Source organism: Lampetra planeri, chromosome 61 (genome assembly GCF_965212315.1).
Source record: "Lampetra planeri chromosome 61, kcLamPlan1.2.h2, whole genome shotgun sequence".
Lineage (NCBI taxonomy): Eukaryota > Metazoa > Chordata > Hyperoartia > Petromyzontiformes > Petromyzontidae > Lampetra > Lampetra planeri.
Window position 1 is genome coordinate 3,645,889 of NC_136167.1, and position 21,352 is coordinate 3,667,240.

Genomic DNA, 21,352 nt, shown 5'->3' on the forward strand with positions numbered 1-21,352 from the left:
CGTTGGATTTCTCGGTCAATGGCCAGGGTCAACGGCGGCGTGGTGATTCCGCAAATATGGCCGACTGTGAGGGCTGGCACAAGCCGGCGTGAGTAGGTTAAACGTTGAGTTTTATAAGGGCACCACGGGGTGACCAGCCCCTCCCCACCCAGCTCCACCCCTCCCCCCCACCCAGCCCCACCCCTCCCCCCACCCAGCCCCTCCCCACCCAGCCCCTCTCCACCCTCCCCACCCAGCCCCTCTCCTCCCCACCCTCCCCACCCAGCCCCATCTGCATGACGGACGGACGGACACAATAATCACCTGTGGGCTGGTGAAACCAGGAGGTTCCTACCAGTAACATCATGCGATGAATGGATTCGTCCAACGCGTTAAACCCCCACCGCCTGCTAACTTAATGGGACGATCCGACCCGGAAGTGGTCCACGTCGCTGGGGGTGAGTGGGAGCTCCCGGGGCGCTGCTCTATCCACTGCTGGACGGCGGCCTCTTCCCCCCCCCACGCCGTGGGGAGAGAGGGGTTGTTTGGCCATACTTCACCACTCCGGTCAGTACGGGTTGTTGGTGAACGATTGGGGGAGGTACAGTGACCAAATACAACAGACTGTTGGCGAGTAGCAGCACCTAAGGCCGGGACGGCGGCACACGAGGGGGTGGATAGCCAGCACCACGCCCGGTCGCCTTTGTCTTCCTAGTGGCGATGTTTGTACACACCGCACCAGGTACTACTCATTTGAGGCTGAGTCGACCTAGGGGAGGCCCAGGACCGGTTCAGATAATCGTCGCAGGTGTTGGTGGAGAACACGGTTCATAGCCGGGTTCGTAGCGCAGCGCGCTAACCGCTACGCTACCGCTCCTCAGAGAGAGACACGTGACGAGATTCACACACAGAGATCCACGGTGTTGTTGGTATGGTCCGTCTCGTACGATTTGGCGACGAAACTTGCAAGCGAAAAGCAGCTGGCGACGTGATATTTATTGCATCAATGCGTGTGCAATTTGTAAGGCCGCGGGGACATAGACTTATTTGATGTAAAGGTTTTACAGTGGTACCTCGGTATGCGACGTTAATTCGTTCCAGAAGGTAGGACTTTTTCCGAAAATGACGTAGACCCAACGAATCTTTCCCATAAGAAATAAATGGAAAGGAAATAATCCGTTCCAGAGTATAAGAAATTATATTTTATATGGCATATTATACATTAATGGGGTTGTATAAAATAATTTAGACACTACTTATTACAAAAATGCATAGATAAATTAAAATAAATGCATAAATAAATTAAAATTAATTTAAATTACAATAAAATGTAACGTCGCTTCACCTTGCTGAGAGGAGTTGATCGCCTACGAAGATGGTGGTGAGGAAGGGGAGGAGGAGGAGATGTTATTTTTTGGAAGGAGAGTCCCCTTCCATTAAAACTTCAGGAAGCTGAAATTCTGTGGTTTTTTCTCTTTCTCTTTTCTGTCTTTTTTCTTGACTTGGACCTGGTTGAGGCTCACCAGGTTTGAGTTTTACTAAAAACCTGTCCATTGAAGTTTGTTTTTGCCTTCTAAGAATGTTCCTGAAGTGTGACATTGTCTGGTCATTCCACACAATACTGTTACGGCTTGTTAGAGCTTTATTGGGGTGGTATTTTCTGCAAAACTTTGCACTTCCATCCATTTTGCACACATTTCTTTAATAAGTGAAGTAGGAGCTTCCTCTATCTCCTCCTCGCCTGAATTCGCAAAAAATTAACGTTAAAATGACAAAAAAACACGTGAAAATTCAGAGTTATCGCAAGGGTTGTGCACTGAACCAGATCTACAGCCAGACTGAGGAGCGGCGCTTTGTTTCAGTCGTGAACGGCGTCTACGCGGGTACGCGGTGACTCATCCCGACCCATACACGTTCTAGCAAGCGCGTCGTATCCCAAGCAAGACGTCGTATCCCAAGCAAGACGTCGTATCCCAAGACATTTTTTTCTCGTCAAAACACGACGTATACCAAATTCGACGTATTCCAAAGCGGTTGTATACCGAGGTATGACTGTAATCCCTTGTTCATCTCGACGTCCTTTTTACTTCTATGTCTCAATAGCATCACGGAGATGGCGTGACGTGAGGGTTCTGCCTTTGTAGTGAGGGTTGTAAGTTGACGCTGAGGAGGGGGAAGGAGGCGCCTCGGCCCCCATGTGGAGTGACGTCACCCGCTAATTATTATTAATGAGGGGGGGTCCATGTGGAGGACGTCACCTGTTCATGATTATTAATGAGGGGGGCTGGTCGACGTGGAGTGACGTCACGCGCAGGACACACAGACATTCTTGGCTCATAGTAAATACCGTTTGTGTGAATCGTGCATACCGTGCGTATTCATTTTTCTAATGATTCCATGTGTATATCACGAATGTGGAATGATGGTTGTGCCCCCGTGTCTCATGAACAGCAGTTACATGACCAGTTCTAACCCTGCTGTCTTCTCCGCAGTGTCTCAGTGTCGCAACGTCTCCTCATCGCTCTATCCCAGTGAGTTTGCCTCTCCCCAGTGTCGCTGCTGTTCCCTGGACTCTATCTCCATGTCTCTGTTTTTATTGTCCCCATGTCTCTGTTTTTATTGTCCCCGTGTCTATCCCCGTGGCTCCATCTCCTGCACCCCTGTCCCCATGGCTCTGTAATTCGCCGTGCCTGTCCCTGCATCTCTCGTTGCCCCCGTGTCTCCCCATGCCCTGTAACTTACCGTGCTTGTGTCACCGCGTCTTACAATGTCTCCCCGCGCTCTCCCCGTGTCCCTGCGTCTCTCCGTGTCTCCCCGTGTCCTCCCGCGCGTCTCCCTGCGTCTCCTCGTGTCTCTCCGCATCCCCCGTGTCTGCTCGTTCTCTCCGCGTTTGATCGTGTCTCCCCTTATCTCCCCGTGACTCCCCCCCGCTGCCCCTTGTGCAGGCCGTCTCGATGGGAGTTTCCCGCCGGCTGTTGCGCCGTCTGCGCCGCTGGGCGCGCCGCGGCTCGTGCCGCCGCCTCCGGTCGCTGCTGCGCCGCCACCCGGAGATCTGCGGGGCGGGGGCCGGGGGGAACTCGGCGGCGGGGGCGGCCCTGATCTCGGCGAGCCGCCGGGGCCACGCGTCCGTGGTGCGGCTTCTGCTGCGCCGCGGCGTGGATGGGGCGGCGGCCAGGGGTCGCGGCGGGGAGACGGCGGCGCACGCAGTGGTGCACAGGGCGCTGGGACGGCCCGCGGACAAGGGTGCGGGGACACGCGGGGGCGCTCGGGGAGAGACACCAGGGAGACACGTGGGGAGACGTCATGTAGATCAGGGTTGAGACACACGGGGAAAGATATGGGGGAGACACGGAACACAACGGGGACGTGGGTGGGGATGCATGGGGGACACGGGGGGACACGTGGCCATGCCCATGGCAGCTCTGCCTGTGCGTGCGTATTCACCAGTAGCTGTAGGAGTGGGTCGCTGTCGTGTTTAATGCAGCACTGCGCTACAAATGCGGCAGGATCCCGAGTTCGATTCCCGCTCACGGCCACCACCAACCCCAGTGACGATTATTTGAAAGGGGTCTTGGGCCTCCCCTAGGTCGACTCAGCCTCAAATGAGTACCCGGTGCAGTGCGTAAACATCGCCACTTGGAGAGGCTAAGGCGGCCGGGCGTGGTGTTGGCCACCCACCCCCTCGCATGCCGTTATCGGCCTTCACAGGTGCGACTCACCAACAGCACTTGCCCTGTGTTGAGGCTACATGGTGGATCTTTGTTTGTCGTGCCGCAGGCTGCCTCCGCGTGATCGCCCTGCTGCGCAAGTACTGCCCGGACTGCCTCCAGGTGCGCAACCTGGACGGCATCACCGCAGCACACCTCCTGGCTCGCCTGCCTCACCAGGTGTGCCCCCCCCCCCTCCTCACCCCACTCCCCACTCCCTTCCATTCCCGATCCCCTCCTCCCCCAACCCAACTCCCCATTGCTTCCTCCCTGCTGTGTCTCACTCATCACTTTTCTACTTCTCCTCCTCCCCATGTCTATCACCTGCTCCCCCCTCCTCCTACTCCCTGTGTCTCCCATCTCCTACTCCTCTTCCTCCCCCTTCTTGCTGTGTCTCCAACCTCCTCCCCCGTCCTCCTCTTCCCCCTCCCCTTCCTCCCCATGTCTCTCACCTCCTCCCCCTCTTCCTCCTCTTTCTCCTCATCCTCCTCCTCCGCCCCCACCCCCGCTTCTCTCCGCGTGTCCCATTACCTCCCACCTCCACCACCAGGGCGGGCTTGCGGAACAGCAGGAGGAGGCGGTGTCGCTGGTGGGGGCCATGCTGGGCGAGCGTGGGGGTTGGGGCTCCGAGGAGGAGGGGCCGTGGGGAAGCCGTGGGGAGGACTCCGCGTGGCTGCGCCGCGTGCAGGACGAGTGTGAGGACGAGTACAACACTGCCTGGGGGCGCTACGAGGGTGAGACGCCCACTCCCTCACCACCCGTCCGTGGGTCTCTCTGTGCGAGTCTGTGGGTCACCGAGTGATGAGTCTGCGAGTCTCTGTGCAAGTCTGTCGGTCTTTCCGTGTGATGAGTCTGTGGGTCACACGCACCTCCTCCATGCTTCTCTTCACTTTCGCTCCGACCCAGACGACTTCGAGGCGGCGGACGGCAACGGCTCCGAGCCCGAGACCTTCGAGGGCTGGGTTCAGCGCCTGGCCCGGGAGCAGCGCGAGCGCAGCCGCCCGGGCCCCAGTGCCGCCGAGCTCCGGCGCCAGCGGCTCCGCGAGGAGCGCGAGCGGCGCGAGGAACGCTGGCGGCAGGAGCTGCGAGCGACGCTCGCCACGGAGCACTCGGAGCGTCAGCGCCGCGCGGCCGCGGCCTCCTCCGCCGCGGCCGACGCCGCTGCCGCCGCCAAGGAGTCGTACGAGCGCCGGCTCCTGGCCGCGGCGGACAAGCTGGCGCGGTCGGCCGAGTCCGCTGCCGATTCTGCCGGAGGTGGGGCGCAGCGGCAGGGGGAGCTGCGGTACGATGACATCCTGTGGCCGGCGCCGCACGGCACCGCCGAGGAGATGGCGGCGGTGCTGGCGCACGGCGTGGACCGGACGGAGGAGGGAGGCGCCCCCTACAGGCGCCACCTACGCCGCCAGCTCGTGTTGTGGCACCCGGACAAGTTCGAGCAGCGGTTTGGCGCAAGGCTGCACGTGGCCGAGCGGGAGGGCGTCCTGCGCACCGTCAAGGAGTTGTCGCAGGCACTCAACAGGCTTATGGGGGCCAGCGCCACGTGATCGCGGTGGTGGTGATGAGGAAGATGGTGGTGACGGTGGAGGTGATGGTGGTGGTGATGGTAGTGGTGATGATGAAGTTGGTGGTGGTGGTGATGATGATGATGAAGGTGATGATGGCGAGCTGTGGTGCAGCGGTTTAGCGCGCCGGGCGTGGTGCTGGCCGCCCACCCCCTCAGGTGCTGTACTGGCCTTCATAGGTACTACTTGTTCACTTGCCCCAATGGTCTTTGTGTGAATGTGTGCATCGGGTCACGCCACTCCTCTGCACGAATACACGTCACAATATTACTAAATGTAAATTATCTGAAAGTCTGAAAAATGTACAAACATACCCTTCAAATGTTGAAAATCCAACCATTTTTAATACAAAGATTATCCTGATGTGTACACACGTGTCTGTGTGTGTGAGGCTGGTCGAAGCTTCGGGTCTTCTCGGCCACGGTCATGCCCTCCTTTCATGCTTGCGAAACGTGGACCCCCCCCCGAATAGAACATCTACACCAGATCCAGAGTTACAAAGAGACACATAAAGTTACATAGAGATGCATAGAGTTACATAGACATCCTGAGTTGCATCGACATCCATAGAGTTACGTAGAGACGCATAGACTTACATTGATATCCTTAGTTACATAGAGACGCATAGAGTTGCATAGATATCCTTAGTTGCATAGACATCCATAGAGTTGCATAGATATCCTTAGTTACATAGACATCCATAGAGTTACGTAGGGATGCATAGAGTTACATAGACATCCATAGAGTTACATAGAGATGCATAGAGTTACATAGAATTACGTAGAGACTTATAGAGTTGCATAGATATCCTGTGTTACTACTCTTTTGGTCTTTCGGTAAAGTCACGTAGATAGAAAAATAATCAAATCAAATAAATTCACGACGTTTCGATCGTAACACAAGCAATCGTCTTCAGGTGAAAAATTACAGCAGGCGGAGTGCTGAGGCAGGAAGAAATAATCATTCCGCCTGCTGTAATTTTTCACCTGAAGACGATTGCTTGTGTTGCGATCGAAACGTAATTTTTTAGTATTTTTCTATCTACGTGACTTTACCGAAAGACCCAAAGAGTATGAATTCCACGAAAGCTTTAAGTCAACCTTTGTTACGTAGAGGCGCATAGAGTTGCATAGAGTTACATGGAGACACACCGAGGCCACAGCCCAAGACCGTGAGCAGTGGTGGCAGTCCCAGGACACGGCAGGGTGGAGTGAACGTGAAAACTCAACCAGCGCCAATCAGAACCAGAATACTGATACTGGAGGAATCCGATGAGTTGTCAAGCTCTTGGTTCACATATGTCCAGTCGGGGTACGGGGGTCGCAACATTACATCCACAAACAACATACACGAAGACAACAACAATAGCAGTGCAAAGTAAAGGAGGGGAAATCAAGTCACTAAATATGAATGAAAATAAATCAAGTATACGAGTACAAATTGCATAAACATGAACCGGCACGTTTATACAAATCTTGACATCAGTGAGCTTTATAATCGAGGTTTGTTGGGTTGGATGGCATCAATATGAACGTGTCGTTAACCGCGCCACCACCCGACAGCCAATTATGAAGGTTGTGTCAACAAAACGTGCCAATTAGCTACTGGTTCAGCACACCCCGGTTGTGTGTTGGAGAGTAAATCTACTACAACATTTAGAATTCGAGTCGCAATAGTTCAGTCATAGCGAGAGGAGTGATACGGGGCGACTGAGCGCCAGTGAGCGAGCGAGAGCAGTGATTCGGTGAGTGCTGGGCTACAGGGCATCCTGTGGCTACCTTTGCATAACAGGTGCTATAGGCTGTTTCGGAGTTGTGCTAAACATTTGTGAGCAGCAGACGCCCGTGAAGTCAAATCAATTCCTGTACTGCACTTCTATGGCTCCCCTTCCTGCCCGATGCATCCTCCGCCTTCACCGAGCCAACAAACCCCCGTGACTGGCGTGGTGAAGTATGTCAATCCACTGCTGGAGGCCCTCATCCAGCAGTGGATTTGGCATTGCTGCATGTGGAGAAAGTGGGCTCGCTGTTTTAGGGGTCGTCCATAAATGACGTCACGCGATTTTGGAGGATTTTTGACCCCCCCCCCCCCATCGTCACAAAAAGTCAGACCCTCCCCCATATATGACGTCACAAAGCTCTGCCCCCCCCCCACCAAAATAAAACACGCTTCAAATCGCTTTAAACTATTGTCAATGTAGTGCGTATTAGGAGAAAACATTTATTAAAAAGTCTATTTACTTAAGTAGAACGTGTTGTCTATATTTAAAATTGCGCATTTTGATGTGACGTCACATTTCTCACCCCCCCCCCTCGTCACATCGTCACATCGTCACAAATGTCTGACCCCCCCCTAGGTGCGTGACGTCATTTATGGACGGCCCTTTAGCCGCCGTTGCTGCTACTGTGTTCACTCTGGCGATGTCTGTGATGTTCGTGTCCAGGGAATCTCCGTGCCGTGCTACTCGCTCAACTAAAACTACACTATTTATTTGACCGAACTGAACTAGTTTTTTTTATTTTAACCAAGCAAGGCGCGCTGAGCTTACGTAGCTCTCTTTCAGAAGCGACCTGCCCACAAATGACAGCTCAACAAAGGGGCTCGTCATCATGTGGAACATTTACAGCCGTCAATACTCGCATTGATTCTAAATAGGGAGGGAAAACCCGGAGGTGGTGATGATGGAACATCCACTGGGAGAGAGAGAGATACGCAAACTCCAAATACACAGCAGCAGGCGTCAGGGTTGGGATCGAACTCACGACCTCCTGCACACCAGGCGAGGTAGTTAACATCTCCTAGCCACCGTGATGATGATGAGAGAGACACGCAAACTCCAAATATACAGCAGCAGGGTTGGGATCGAACTCACGACCTGCACACCAGGCGAGGTAGTTAACATCTCTTAGCCACCGTGATGATGATGAGAGAGACACGCAAACTCCAAAAATACAGCAGGCGTCAGAGTTGGGATCGAACTCACGACCTCCTGCACACCAGGCGAGGTAGTTAACATCTCCTGGCCACGTGGTCTGTTCAAGCTGCACTTTGGGGGTTCGGTTGCTCCGGTGACCGATGGTGAAACCCGCCGGCAACGCGCGTGACGTCATCGCGCGTGACGTCACCTGGAAACTTCCTCGGATTCCAACATTTGCATGAATCCGTGTGAGTCGACTCCGTGTTTTGTGGCCGATACCGATTCTTACAAAGACAACGATCCACCCGTGTAGCCTCAACAGACTGTCGGGGCAAGTGCTGTTAGCGAGGTTCCGGCACGGCACAACCACCACGCCTGGCCGCCTTCGCCCTGCCGAGTGGCGACGTTAACTGCACAACGCATCCGGTTATCATTTGAGGCTGAGTCGACCTAGGGGTAGGGGGGCACAGAACCGGTTCAAACGATCGTCACCGGTGTTGATGACTCGATCGGGTTCGTAGCGCAGCGCGCTAACCGCTGCGCCACCGCTCCCCCGCGCCGATCGGACCCCAGTACAAAACCGAGCGTTGCATCGAATCGCCAATGGACGAGGCGCCAATGCGTGAAGATTGTTATTATCCATCGGGTTCGAGGGGGTACATTTACGTGCGCTGCCAATGTTAAATAACAACAGGGGGGGGCAATTCTTATGCGTTAATTCGTGCTAAAAATAGATGTGTACATTTATATCCTGCAGCGGAAGATTAGTGCTGCCGGATACGGCAAACCACATTTGCAAATCTTTGATCCTTTGCCGTGTCCGTATCGATAGTTCAATGTGAATGCGCGGTGTGATTGAAGGCCCTCCCGTGTGTTGTCTTGTGTGGGTCTGGGACTGCTGCTGTTTTGTGTCGCTGCCTTGCCGTGCGTTCATTTTAGTGTCGACAAATGGGACAGCCAATGCCCATGTATTTATACATTCTAGTGACTCCATTACCCTTCCTATCGGTTGTCTTTGCACTCCTTGTTGTTGTAACTTTCTGAGACCCCCCTCCCCCACCTTGCCCCCACTGAACATCTGTGCGGGAAGCAAAGAGCTTCACAGCTCATCGGATTTCTACTCCTCCTGCAGTCTAAATCAAGATTCCGAATCGCCGAAGAACATAACGACGAATCGAATCGACCGTCGTGCGCTGGACCAATCAGCGGCGTCCGCGAGGGCAACGCCGGACGGCCCCCCACGCCCCTTGGCTCGCCTCGCCGCTTGAGCCAATGGGAGGCGTCCACGAGCTTTGGCGCCCCTCGACCAATTGGGCGCGTCCACAGCGGCGACTCGACCGTCGCGGGCCAATGGGAGGCGTCCACGCGCCTCCGCCTGGAAGTATATAAAGCGGGCGGCAACGGGAGGAGGTGCCCGTCAGTCATCTGCAGAGCAACGTTGAGGGTTGAATCTTGCGCGTGGTGGTGGAGGAGCCTTCGTGGTCCCGTGAGCGTTAAGTGATCATTGCTAATTAGGGTTCTCGGTGATAACCGACCGGTGGGTACTTGTGTGTAGGTCTCCATTTGACGAAGGCGGTCTAAATCCGTTGGGGCGCGGGTCGAGCCGGGTGAAGACGAGGCCACGTCTACGGTACAGCCCAGGAGCAGTGTCGCCATAACCCAACTGAGGTGAGTGTCGTGACGGTGGTGGTTCGTCCGCGTCAGCCGTGTTCTATCCACTGCTGGGTGAAGTACCCGCGCCTTCTTCACGCCGCCAAGCCGATAACCGCGTCTCTCTAAATACTGTATCCGGCGGGTTGTTAATCCACCACTCCAGTTGGCAGGATAAGTTCGGTGGGCGTCTCTTGCGCGTCAAACGTCGGGCGACGTAACGAGCGGCCCTCGACTGGGCCACGCGGGAGCTGACGGAGACGTCAAATGGACGCTGACTACTGCGAATCGATTCGCTAACAACAACGAATCGATTCCCCGCTTTACACGCCCGTCTCCCTGTTCGTAGCGGTGTTGCGCGAATCGACAATTCAATTCGCGCAAAGATGTCGGGAGTCGATTCGCGTCTTGCGGTTTTTTAAGCTAAGCAGGTGTTGTGCCTGGCTATAGCTTGGATGGGCGATCACCGTGTGTGCGTAACAGTTGCTACAGGCTGCGGTGTCGCGTTGGTAAGCGTACAGTAACCACGAGGTAGCAGTGGCGCGGATAAGTTGTGCAGTACTCCACTGCTGGCGTCTGTTCGCCGCCTTCGCCAAAGCTTACGCAGTGACCGGCGCGGTGAGGTCTGGTTCATTGGCATCGCCACCCCCCCGAAACGGCGAACTGTAAGTGACTACGTAACGGACGTTGATTCTTGGGTCACGCTCCCCCCCCCCCTCCCGAGTTACGCCCCCCCCCCCCCCCGGGTTACGCTAACTCCCCCCCCCCCCACACGGGTAACTGCCCCCCCCCGCACCTCCGATTAGCACGGTTGACTACGTACGGAGCACAAGAAGTTCAGTATACTGTACATGCATATACCTGGCGCCCCCATTACAACTTGGAGTGCGCTGTGGAGCCCAGGTGTGTGACTGTCGCCAGGCCTCTGTTTTACCAGGTAAGCTCCACTCAGCTGCTGTGTAGCTCTTTCACAAGCGACCTGGCCATCGCATGATAGCTCAACGAAGTGGGTTGCGTGGAAATTTCTAGCAGCCAAATATTCTTAAACGCGTGATGTTGATTTTAATGTGGAGGGGGAAAGCCGTAGGGCCTGGGGAGAGACGAGCGACCATGTAGCAGGCATCAGGGTCGCGTTCAAACCTCCGACCACCGCATACCAGGCAAGGGATGACATCTCGCCCTGTAGAAGAAAGTTTCCTCACCCGGCACACCACATCCAGTACACCGCATCGCCAAGGACCGTGGCTTCTACTGCTCGTGTGCTCACGGTTGGCTACGTACGGTGTGAAAGACGTTTAGCGTACGTGCAGAGCGCTAACGAGGCCCTCGTTTGTGCCCGCAGAGCGATGGCGCCTGGGAGGGTGGCGCTGGTGGTGGTGGCGCTGTGCTGCGTGGCGCTGTGCCGCGTGGCGCTGTGCTGCGCAGCCGAGGACGACAAGGAGAAGGAGAACATGGGCACGGTGATCGGCATCGACCTGGGCACCACCTACTCGTGGTGAGGTGCCAGCGCACTCGTACACGTGTACACACACACGCTTGCTCTCAAACACGTGTGTGTGTTCCCTCGCCACACACTCGTATTGAGTCGCACCCGCGGTCACTGATACACTCCTGCACACACGTGCACTGTGCAGCGCACTGAAGTGCAGAGCCAGCCGTGTGAGCGCTTGCTGCAAACGTGCACGATCGTGAATATTCTCATGGCTTTTACTAATTTCCCATCCATTCAATCCATTAATTTACTGTCAATTTAATCATCACAGATTTGCTTGCCCCCCCCATTGCTTCCTGTCTATTTTCTTCATCTCATTACCATTCCATTCATACAACATACACGTACCAGTCTTTAATTCTCTTTAAACGCCTCGTTTAAGGTGTCGTATAAATTACGATAAAGTAAGATGTGCATGCATTATCTGGCTTCTCTGAACGCTCGCGCACGCGTCGGAGCACTCGAACAAATGGACCGCGCGCCTGGTGAGATGTGCGTCGTGGAATCTACATGCGCACGCCTCATTCTGTACCCTCTCTTCCCTCCGGGGTTTTGAAATCCGGCAGTGTGGGCGTGTTCAAGAACGGCCGCGTGGAGATAATCGCCAACGACCAGGGGAACCGCATCACGCCGTCATACGTCGCCTTCACGGCCGAGGGGGAGCGCCTCATCGGCGATGCCGCCAAGAACCAGCTGACCTCCAACCCCGAGAACACCGTGTTCGACGCCAAGCGGCTCATTGGGCGCTCGTGGACGGACCCCACCGTGCAGCACGACATCAAGTTCTGGCCCTTCACGGTGCGTGGGTGTCGGTAGTTTTCGCTGTGCTTCCTGCCCCCCCCCCTCGCATTGTCGCCGGTTTTTCCACAGTCCCTGCTACCCCTCGTACAATTGCACAAGGTTAACGCTTAGTAGTGTCAGGCCTTTTTGGGTTTTTTTTGGGTTGGATCACGTAAATATAAACGTGTCATTGAGAGAGCGATCCTTGGATCTCTTCGGCTCAAGTGGCGAGTCCACTGCCATGTATGTGTGGCAGTTATTTTCGTGTGGAGCGTAAGTGCCGCGGTTAGCGCGCTGCACTATGAACCCGGGGGCACCTGAGTTCGATTCCCACTCACGGCTGCCAATACCAATGACGATTATCTGAAATATTTCTGGGCTTCCCCTAGGTCGACTCTGCCTCGAATGAGTACCTGGTGCGGTGTGTATACATCGCCACTAGGGGGAGACAAAGGTGGCAGGGCGTGGTTCTGGCCACCCACCCCCTAGTGTGCTCTGCCAGCCTTCATCGGTGTTGCTTGCTAACAGCACTTGCCCCATCAGTCTGTTCAGGTCATGCGGGGAATCTTTGTTTGAAACTTATTTCACACCATACAGGTGGTGTGGATTGGTGGTGGTTCTGCCTATGGTACCCTCTGTGAAAAGAGCTTCATCGCTCGTCGGATTTCTCCCAAGATAACTAAAGATTCTCATTCTGGTTCCTACCCCCCTCTCTCTCTGCCGCCCTGCAGGTTCTGGAGAAGAAGGGGAAGCCCCACATCCAGGTTGAGGTGATAGCCGGCGAGTCCAAGACCTTCGCCCCGGAGGAGATCTCGGCCATGGTGCTCACCAAGATGAAGGAGACGGCCGAGGCCTACCTGGGCAAGAAGGTGCGACGCGCATAACAACGCTCGCGACCACGCTCCACGCACGCACCGGGCAAACCTCCCGTTCTGTGGGGGGGGGGGTTGGGGAGCACGAGCGTTGCGTTGCATCTCGATCGTCAAGTTGCTCACGGGGGTTTGTTGTCGTCTGCAGGTGACGCACGCGGTGGTGACCGTGCCCGCCTACTTCAACGACGCCCAGCGACAGGCCACCAAGGACGCCGGCACCATCGCCGGCCTCAACGTGCTGCGCATCATCAACGAGCCGTACGCAACACACGGGGGTGGGCTACATGGTAGGGGCAGGGGGGCACACGGGAGGGGGGGGGGCACACGGGGGAGGGGGGGGGGGCACGGGAGGGGGGGGGGGTGGGAAACTATACAGTGGGGTGCCACGGTGGTGGGGTTAACAGATACCGGCCAAAACACTGGGTGCGAGTTTTTGGCCGGTATCGGTCGACCTCTCGTGACCGATTCTAAAATTAACCCCAATGAGCGCGCTGACCATCGAACGCGGTAGAGGAGACGCTGGACTCCAACTCGTCCACCGCCATCCACCCCGCTGATGGCCCTACTGGCTCTGCCCGTCCATCCCCGTGCGTGCAGGACTGCGGCGGCGATCGCCTACGGGCTGGACAAGAAGGAGGGCGAGAAGAACATCCTGGTGTTCGACCTGGGTGGGGGCACCTTCGACGTGTCGCTGCTCACCATCGACCACGGCGTGTTCGAGGTGGTGGCCACCAACGGAGACACCCACCTTGGTGAGCAGAGTGCCACGCCCCCCCCCGTGCCCCTCCCCTTGCCGCACCCACCCACTTTCTCCTCTGCCACACGCTTTACCCAACCACCACCACATGCTGGTAGTTTCCCGGCTGGTGGTCCTCTTTTTTTATATTGCTGGGTGTGCCGTGGGGGAATGGGGTGCCGCTGTCAGTAGCTAGGAGATGTTAACGACCTCGCGTGAAATTTTCTCCGGCTACTCCGGTTATTCCTTCTACATTTAGAATCGACGTCGTGCATGTGTGGCTGCCGCTATAAATTTATACGAGATAAGCCACTTCGTTGAGATAATCTGTGGCCAGGTTTCTTCTAAAGAGCTGCACAGCTCTGTGGGACTTGCTTGGTAAAATAAGAAATAGTGTAGTAGTGTCAGAAGATGCATTGTAAATCGATCTAACAGTGTTATATTAACATTGTACATCAGACCGTCTAAAACCAGAGACCGCCCTTTACAGGCAGGTCCTCGATACGAACGTTCCACACTTAAACGAACGAACCCGCCACGAGACGTCGTTATTTCTGACTTTTTCGAACGTTCGGCTCCGTAACCTTTTACGAACCGAACTGCGGTGTTGCCAGCACGCTGACCTGACCGCGGCTCTCCCACCCCACCCTTCGACCCGCAGGTGGCGAGGACTTTGACCAACGCGTGATGGAGCACTTCATCAAACTGTACAAGAAGAAGACTGGCAAGGATGTGCGCAAGGACCACCGCGCAGTGCAGAAGCTCCGCCGCGAGGTGGAGAAGGCAAAGCGCACACTCTCCACGCAGCACCAGGCGCGCATCGACATCGAGTCCTTCTACGACGGCGACGACTTCTCCGAGACGCTCACGCGCGCAAAGTTCGAGGAGCTCAACATGGTGAGAAGGGGAGGGTCACCGGCGGTGGTGGTGTCTGTAACGGTGTCTGTGTGCTACGTGTAACTGTATATGCTTTAACTGTGTGCTGTGTAATTATGTAGGTAGTAGCGGTTAGCGCGCTGCACTAAAAGGTTAAATTCCCACTCGCGGCCAACGCTAGTGACGATTATCTGAACTGGTCCTGGGCCTCCCCTAGGTCGGCTCTGCCTCAAACGAGTGTAAACATCGCTACTTGGGAGACGAAGGTGGTCTGGCATGGTGCTGGCCACCCCAGTCCCTCGTGTATGGTACAAGCACCTTCATAGGTGCTTGCTAACAGCACTTGCCCCAACAGTCGGTTCAGGCTATAAGGGGCATCTGTCCTTTGTCGGGTGCCACAGTGGCTATGACATGTTAACTACCTCTCCTTGTATACAGGAAGGAGGTCACGAGTTTGATCCCGACCCTAACGCCTGCTATATAGTTGGAGTTTGCATGTTCTCACTGGTTGTAGGGACTTTTCTCCTGGTCCTCTGGTTTTTCCCTCCATTTTAGAAACGTTTTTTTGCATTTGGCCACTAAAAAATGTCCACCTGATTTAATGAGAAACCTATTCGTTGAGCTATCGTGTGTAATAGCCGAATTGCCTCTGAAAAATAGCTATATAGCTCAATGGGGCCTTGCCTGGTAAAATGAAAATGGAAGTCTTTAGTAGCTTTATTGTCAAGCTATTTGCTGGACAACCGCGGGGTATGGAGCGCGCACCCTCAACCGTACCGACTTCCTAACCTTGGCCTTGCCACCGCTGTGCCCGTGCCCCGCAGGACCTGTTCCGCTCGACGATGAAGCCGGTGCAGAAGGTGATGGAGGACTCGGACTTGAAGAAGACGGACATCGACGAGATCGTGCTGGTGGGCGGCTCGACGCGCATCCCCAAGATCCAGCAGCTGGTGAAGGAGCTGTTCAACGGCAAGGAGCCGTCGCGCGGCATCAACCCCGATGAGGCGGTGGCCTACGGCGCCGCCGTGCAGGCTGGCGTGCTGTCCGGGGAGGACAACACCGGTACGTGTGTGTGCTTGTGTCTTTGTAGCGGTTAGCGCTACGCTGCGCTATGAACCTGGCGACCCGGGTTCGATTCCCACTCACGGCCAACACCAGTGACAATTATTTTAACTGGTCCCGGGCCTCCCCTAGGTCGACTCGGTCTCAAATGAGGTACCTGGTGTGATGTGTAAACAACGTCACTAGGGAGACGAAGGCGGCCGGGCGTGGTGTTGGCCACCCACCCCCTTGTGTGCCGTGCCGGCCTTCATAGGTGCTCGCTTAACAGCACTTGCCCCTACGGTCTGTTCAGGCTACACGGGGGATCTTTGTAGGGGGCACAAGTGGTGCATCTGCCAGTCATCTCGGTCAACCCCCATGGCACCTGGGTCTGTCCCGTGACCTGCTGCCAGTGGGCACCTAGCCTGGCACAAGTCCCGTGGTGACGTCACCGCCACTTGGTGGCGAATGACGTTGGTTTTTAAATCCTTTATATTAAGTTCGCTTGCTTGCTTAGGACCGTGCAAATCTTTCCGTCGTTTTTTAACCCACTTCCCGTGATCCAATCGAGCTGACATTTTGCACACAGACTCGTTGTGCGTGACAATTTATTTTCGTGAAAAAAAAATCCTAAATTTTCCACTTTTTAGGGGAAATTTTTTTTCATATTTAATTTTAAATACCAATGTGATAAAAATGAAACTCTTACTCAAGAAAAACAGAAATGAATAATAAAATAAAACCGATGCCATGCATATAAAGGATTTATAGTGAAAAACTTTGTTTTTACGGGTTAATTTTTTGTTGTCTAAACTTACGTTGAGCACGGTTGGCTACGTATGGTACCAAAGAAGTTAATCGAACATGTGGCACTGACACAAATGCGCGGACACAGACAAGATCGCCCGTGTTAGCCTTAACAGACTGTTGGGGTAAGTGCTGTCAGCAGCACCTAAGGAAGGCTGGTACAGCACACGAGAGGGGGTGGGTGGCCGGCCAGCAAGCACGCTTGGCCACCTCTCTCCAGTGGTGATGTTAACACTTCACACGAGATGCTAATTTGAGGCTTAGTCGACCTAGGTGAGGCCCAGGACCGGTTCATATTCGCCACTGTTATTACCCTTGAGTGGGAATTGAACTTGGGTGGCTGGGTTTGTTGTACAGTGCGCTCACCATTGCGCCACCGCTCCCCACATGCACACATGCTTGTCTTGGTTATTCTCAATGTACGTGTACAGATTTTTGGTTCTTTCACATGTAGGTTGGGTAGCCCTTGCACAGGGTTGGGGCTGGCTACGTGTACACACGGTTAGGGTTGAAGATTCGTGCCTACGTGCGTGAACAACTCCAGCGTGTGCACATGTACATGCGGTGTGCGTGCTAATTTTGGGAAAGCTCAGCATTGCAATCCATGTGCCAAACGTGGCATCGCGCTTTTCTTAAATATGACGGTGCTGCCCAATCAAAACACACGCTCGGGTGCCGGTGGCTAGGATATGTTAACTACCTCACCTGGTATACAGGACGTCGTGGGTTCTATCCCGACCTTGACGCCTGCTGTATATTTGAAGTTTGCAGTGTCTCCATGGATACTTTCCCTCCACATTTATACACATTCGTTTGTGGTGTATTTGGCTGCTGCTATCATTTGTTATAGCCAGGTTGCTTTTGAAAAGGAGCTCTGAAGCTCGGTGGGCTTTACCTGGTGAGATAAAAATGTTTCTTAGTTTTATTGTCGTCATCGTCACACTCTCTCTGCCGTGTGGTGCTGCAGGCGACCTGGTGCTGCTGGACGTGTGCCCCCTGACCCTGGGCATCGAGACGGTGGGTGGCGTCATGACCAAGCTGATCCCTCGCAACACCGTGGTGCCCACCAAGAAGTCGCAGATCTTCTCGACGGCCGCCGACAACCAGCCCACCGTCACCATCCAGGTGTTTGAGGGCGAGCGCCCCATGACCAAGGACAACCACCTGCTGGGCAAGTTCGACCTGACGGGCATCCCGCCGGCCCCGCGCGGGGTCCCCCAGATCGAGGTGACCTTCGAGATCGACGTCAACGGCATCCTTCGCGTGTCCGCAGAGGACAAGGGCACGGGCAACAAGAACAAGATCACCATCACCAATGACCAGAACCGCCTGACGCCCGAGGAGATTGAGAGGATGGTGTCCGACGCGGAGCGCTTCGCTGACGACGACAAGCGGGTGAAGGAGCGCGTGGAGGCTCGCAACGAGCTGGAGAGCTACGCCTACTCGCTCAAGAACCAGATCGGCGACAAGGAGAAGCTGGGCGGCAAGCTGTCGGACGAGGACCGCGAGACCGTCGAGAAGGCCGTGGAGGACAAGATTGCCTGGCTCGAGGGCCATCAGGAGGCCGACACGGACGACTTCAAGGCGCAGAAGAAGGAGCTGGAGGAGGTGGTGCAGCCCATCGTGAGCAAGCTGTACGGCGGAGCGGGGGCCGGCCCCGGTGGGGAGGACGAGGGAGGGGAGGAAGGGGCTGACAAGGACGAGCTGTGAGGCGGCGATGGCGGGAGGCGGAGTTGGAACGACACCCACGGCAATCGCCGCCACCCCTCTGTCGGCCAACCACGACCTCTCTGGACTCTGTAAAGTTTCCGCTGTGTTTGTTGCCTTTGTCGTTCAATGATTTTGAGCTTGAGAGAGACTGTGCCCCCCCCCACACCCCTGCATTGGTTTGGGTTCATCGGATATTTAAACCCTGCCTGGTGGTGGGCCCCTAGCACTTGGTGGCGGGGTGGACCCCAGATCTGCATGTGGTGTGGGTCATGCCACTCAGGAGACGGCGGTGGTGCCAGTGCTGGCTTTGCCTCCTTCTCCCCCCCCCCCCCACCTCTTTCCCTTCCCTTGTTCAGCCGGAGATTCGTCAAACTTGAGAGTTTGCCAGCCCAGCACCAGCAGCACCGCCGTATGGTCACCAAGCGGCTCGGCCTCTCCCAGTGTGCTCCAGGTGCCCAGGATAGAGGGGTGGGGGGTATATGGTGGGGGGTTACGTTATTGAGAGGATTATCTCGGTTTAAGTTATTGCAGAGCAGCAGCGACGGCGACCGTTCAGACTCGATGCAGTGGGGGACTCGACTCGACGGCAAAACGGAGAATAAACGGAAACGCGAGATGAGGCCCGCGTGTGACCCGTGGTGTTTATTTACAAGCGCCCGCCCTCCTTGGGTGCAATTCTAATGCTCCACACTGCAACAACCCTGATTCTAAAGTCTTTATTTGGACTGCATGAGGAGTGAATCTGAGTTTGTTTTCAAATGGTCATTTACAACGGGCAGGCTGCAAAAAACCCGATGGGTGTACAAAATAGAGAAAATGGGAAGAAAGTCACGGCAAATACAATTCGTTGTATACAGTCTGTTCTATAACGTGGCGGTAGCATTCCTGCAGAACACACCGCGTTATGCCATAATCACGTAACAATATAGAGTGAAGCGGTCTGCGTTTAACACGTGATGCGTAATGCTGGCAGAACAAAGCCCGAGGGTGCTTTGTAGAGGATCCAGCAGCATCTCGGTGTCTTGTGCAGTGACGTTACGCTGAGGCGACTCTATAACAACCACGTGGTCCTACCCGCGTGACCGTAGTTGTGTTCGCTCTATCGTGTTTATATATCCAATTTGCTTTATTAAAACACGCGATTATAGAACAGACTGTCAGATGTCTCAAGATTGTTCAAGGCAGCCACGACAAAGCCAGTCCCAGACTACACCGAGCACCACTGGGTCCCGTGTTGAACGTCTGGAGTGATGCTTCACATTGGGGGTCAAGGCTCTCGCGCTTGTGTCTCCTATGCAGTGTGCGTGCCGATCCTTGGCATGCTTGTGCTGCGTGTAACGGCCTCGTCTACGATACAACGCGGGGCTGGTGAGGAATCCTTGTGAGCGTCGCCTCTGCAAACGCATTTGTTCTGCCACGGACCTGGCCTGGTGTCATCGACTGCTGGAAGAAGGACCCCTCCCCAAGCTCTCGCCACCTCTCACAATCCCACGATTTGTAATAATCCACCTGGCCAGCTGCTCTGTGCACACGATCAGATTTGTAACAGCTCCATCTCCCTTGCAACCCTTGCCATATATGAAGAGTGAACACTTGGGGCTGTTGCCTGTACTGAATAAGAACCACAGCCATACATTTTGGTGGTGTAATCACCCAGCCACTTGGCCTCCCAGGCTGGTGTGGTGTTTTTTGGCAAGGCCGCCTGCACGCCACTGCGTTGGCGGCGGTGTTGCCAGCAAACACCGTTCTGGTGATGTGGGCAAGGCAATTTGGGGATACTACGGTTGCCAGCCTGCAGACATTGCGATGGGCCGTCTTATATTTACGAGGATATTTGTTCAGGAGAGGGTTTTTGGGGTTGAACGCTAAATCAATAATTTGGGGGGCATGGAAGACGTGTCAGTTGGGGTGACTTGTTAGAATCATTTTACTTTTGGTTTCCCCACGTGCTTTTTTTGTGCCGTTTGTTAAAAAAAAGTTTGAGGCAGTGCGACACGGTTTAATGTGTGAATATTAAAACGCAGTCCTGTGGTGTACCTTTGCTTGTCACCACTAACAATTACACACATTGTCTGTCTCTGCTGTTTGGCGGAAGGGGGAGCGTTTCGATCCATTTTCCCAGGGCGCCCCCCACACTCCCCTCTCTCCTCTCCCTGAGGTCTGGGTCCAGCCGCTTTCCCATGGCCAGTCCCCACTGGGTTACCCCACGAGATTTCTCCAATTCTCGCGGTTGGTGCTGTGGAAATCAAATCTGGTGCCACCCACGCCCTGCTCGCTTCCCCCAGAGTCTTGTTGCTCTGCTCTGGCTCAAGCGTCTGCTGCTGGCCCCACGGGGCTCCCCTGGCGCCATCACCCCTGTGCTCCCCCAGGCGAGAAGGGTGGGGGGTGGGGGGGGTTATTTATGCTCTGCGCTACTGCTTGGAATTCTCCCCTGGCCCTGCCACCTTTGTTTCTCCTCTACTGCCTCATTTTTGCGAGGTCCGCACGCCCCCCCCCCCCACTACTGATCTGTGTGCGCCCTCTGCCGTCGGTCGAGTGCGTTCTGTCAAACCGGGAATTGTCAAAAGTAAAGTTTTTACAGAAAAACCGCTGCCTCGGCTTGTCCACCGTGTGCGTGCGTGGTGTTTGCTGCTGGGTGTGGGGAGTTGTACGGCGGTTCGCGCACTGCACTACAATCCTGGGTGGGCCACGGTTCGAGTTCCGCTCACGGCCACCAATGCCACTGACGATCTACACCGATCCTGCCCCTCCCCCTCGGCTGACTCGGCCTCCAAATGAGTGCTTGGTGCGATGTGTAAAACCTCGCCAAAACAACTTATTTTACCAGGTAAGGGCCCACTGAGCTATGTAGCTCTCTTTCGAATATTCCTGGCTACCACATAGCTCAACGAAGTGGCTTGTGGAAATGTACAGCAGCCAAAGAATTTAAACGGATCTTTCGAAATGTAGAGGGGAACTGGAGGCCCCGGACAAAAATCCATGCGCCTGCGGGAAGAACATGCCAACTCCAAATATACAGGCATCGGGTTGGGATTGATCCCACGAAAATTGTAAACCTGGCGAGGTCGTGAACATCGTTCCACCGTGGCACCCCAAACACGGATGGGAGGTGGTGGAGGCATTCCAGCTGTGAAAATTCGCCACTCCAATCCTCCCTACGTGATAATCTGGCTCGTCAAACACCTCCATGCAAAATCACAGCCGTTTTTTATCAACAGCCGTA

At 55.0% G+C, this 21,352-nt stretch overlaps 2 protein-coding genes across 5 annotated transcripts; both read left to right on the forward strand.

Moving 5' to 3' along the window:
* The first annotated feature begins 258 nt into the window (after positions 1–258).
* NFKBIL1 (NFKB inhibitor like 1) lies at positions 259–5,617 on the forward strand. Of its 3 annotated transcripts, none has more exons than XM_078619122.1 (6): positions 259–437; positions 2,472–2,510; positions 2,925–3,222; positions 3,757–3,866; positions 4,237–4,420; positions 4,593–5,617. In XM_078619122.1, exons 3-6 carry the CDS (start codon positions 2,934–2,936, stop codon positions 5,228–5,230), a joined length of 1,221 nt encoding a protein of 406 aa, XP_078475248.1. In that variant the 5' UTR covers positions 259–437; positions 2,472–2,510; positions 2,925–2,933; the 3' UTR covers positions 5,231–5,617. The 3 variants fall into 3 exon arrangements, with proteins under 3 accessions (XP_078475248.1, XP_078475247.1, XP_078475246.1); XM_078619120.1 differs by having other exon boundaries at positions 260–546; XM_078619121.1 differs by lacking the exon at positions 2,472–2,510 and having other exon boundaries at positions 259–546.
* On the forward strand, positions 5,287–20,191 carry HSPA5 (heat shock protein family A (Hsp70) member 5). Of its 2 annotated transcripts, none has more exons than XM_078619119.1 (9): positions 5,287–5,353; positions 11,241–11,310; positions 11,874–12,105; positions 12,819–12,956; positions 13,105–13,217; positions 13,557–13,711; positions 14,357–14,592; positions 15,396–15,633; positions 17,387–20,191. In XM_078619119.1, the coding sequence occupies exons 1-9, from the start codon at positions 5,287–5,289 to the stop codon at positions 18,127–18,129; spliced, it is 1,992 nt and encodes a 663-aa protein (XP_078475245.1). In that variant the 3' UTR covers positions 18,130–20,191. The 2 variants fall into 2 exon arrangements, with proteins under 2 accessions (XP_078475245.1, XP_078475244.1); XM_078619118.1 differs by lacking the exon at positions 5,287–5,353 and adding an exon at positions 9,563–9,833 and having other exon boundaries at positions 11,158–11,310.
* The last annotated feature ends 1,161 nt before the right edge of the window (positions 20,192–21,352 follow it).

Bases quoted from the DNA above. Each gene is read 5' to 3' on its own strand.
- HSPA5 (XM_078619118.1), top strand. From the start codon at position 11,162: ATGGCGCCTGGGAGGGTGGCGCTGGTGGTGGTGGCGCTGTGCTGCGTG. The intron at 13,218-13,556 runs GTACGCAACACA...CCGTGCGTGCAG, and splicing joins CTGCGCATCATCAACGAGCC to GACTGCGGCGGCGATCGCCT. The intron at 15,634-17,386 runs GTACGTGTGTGT...GTGGTGCTGCAG, and splicing joins GTCCGGGGAGGACAACACCG to GCGACCTGGTGCTGCTGGAC.
- NFKBIL1 (XM_078619121.1), top strand. From the start codon at position 2,934: ATGGGAGTTTCCCGCCGGCTGTTGCGCCGTCTGCGCCGCTGGGCGCGC. The intron at 3,223-3,756 runs GTGCGGGGACAC...GTCGTGCCGCAG, and splicing joins GGGACGGCCCGCGGACAAGG to GCTGCCTCCGCGTGATCGCC. The intron at 3,867-4,236 runs GTGTGCCCCCCC...CTCCACCACCAG, and splicing joins TGGCTCGCCTGCCTCACCAG to GGCGGGCTTGCGGAACAGCA.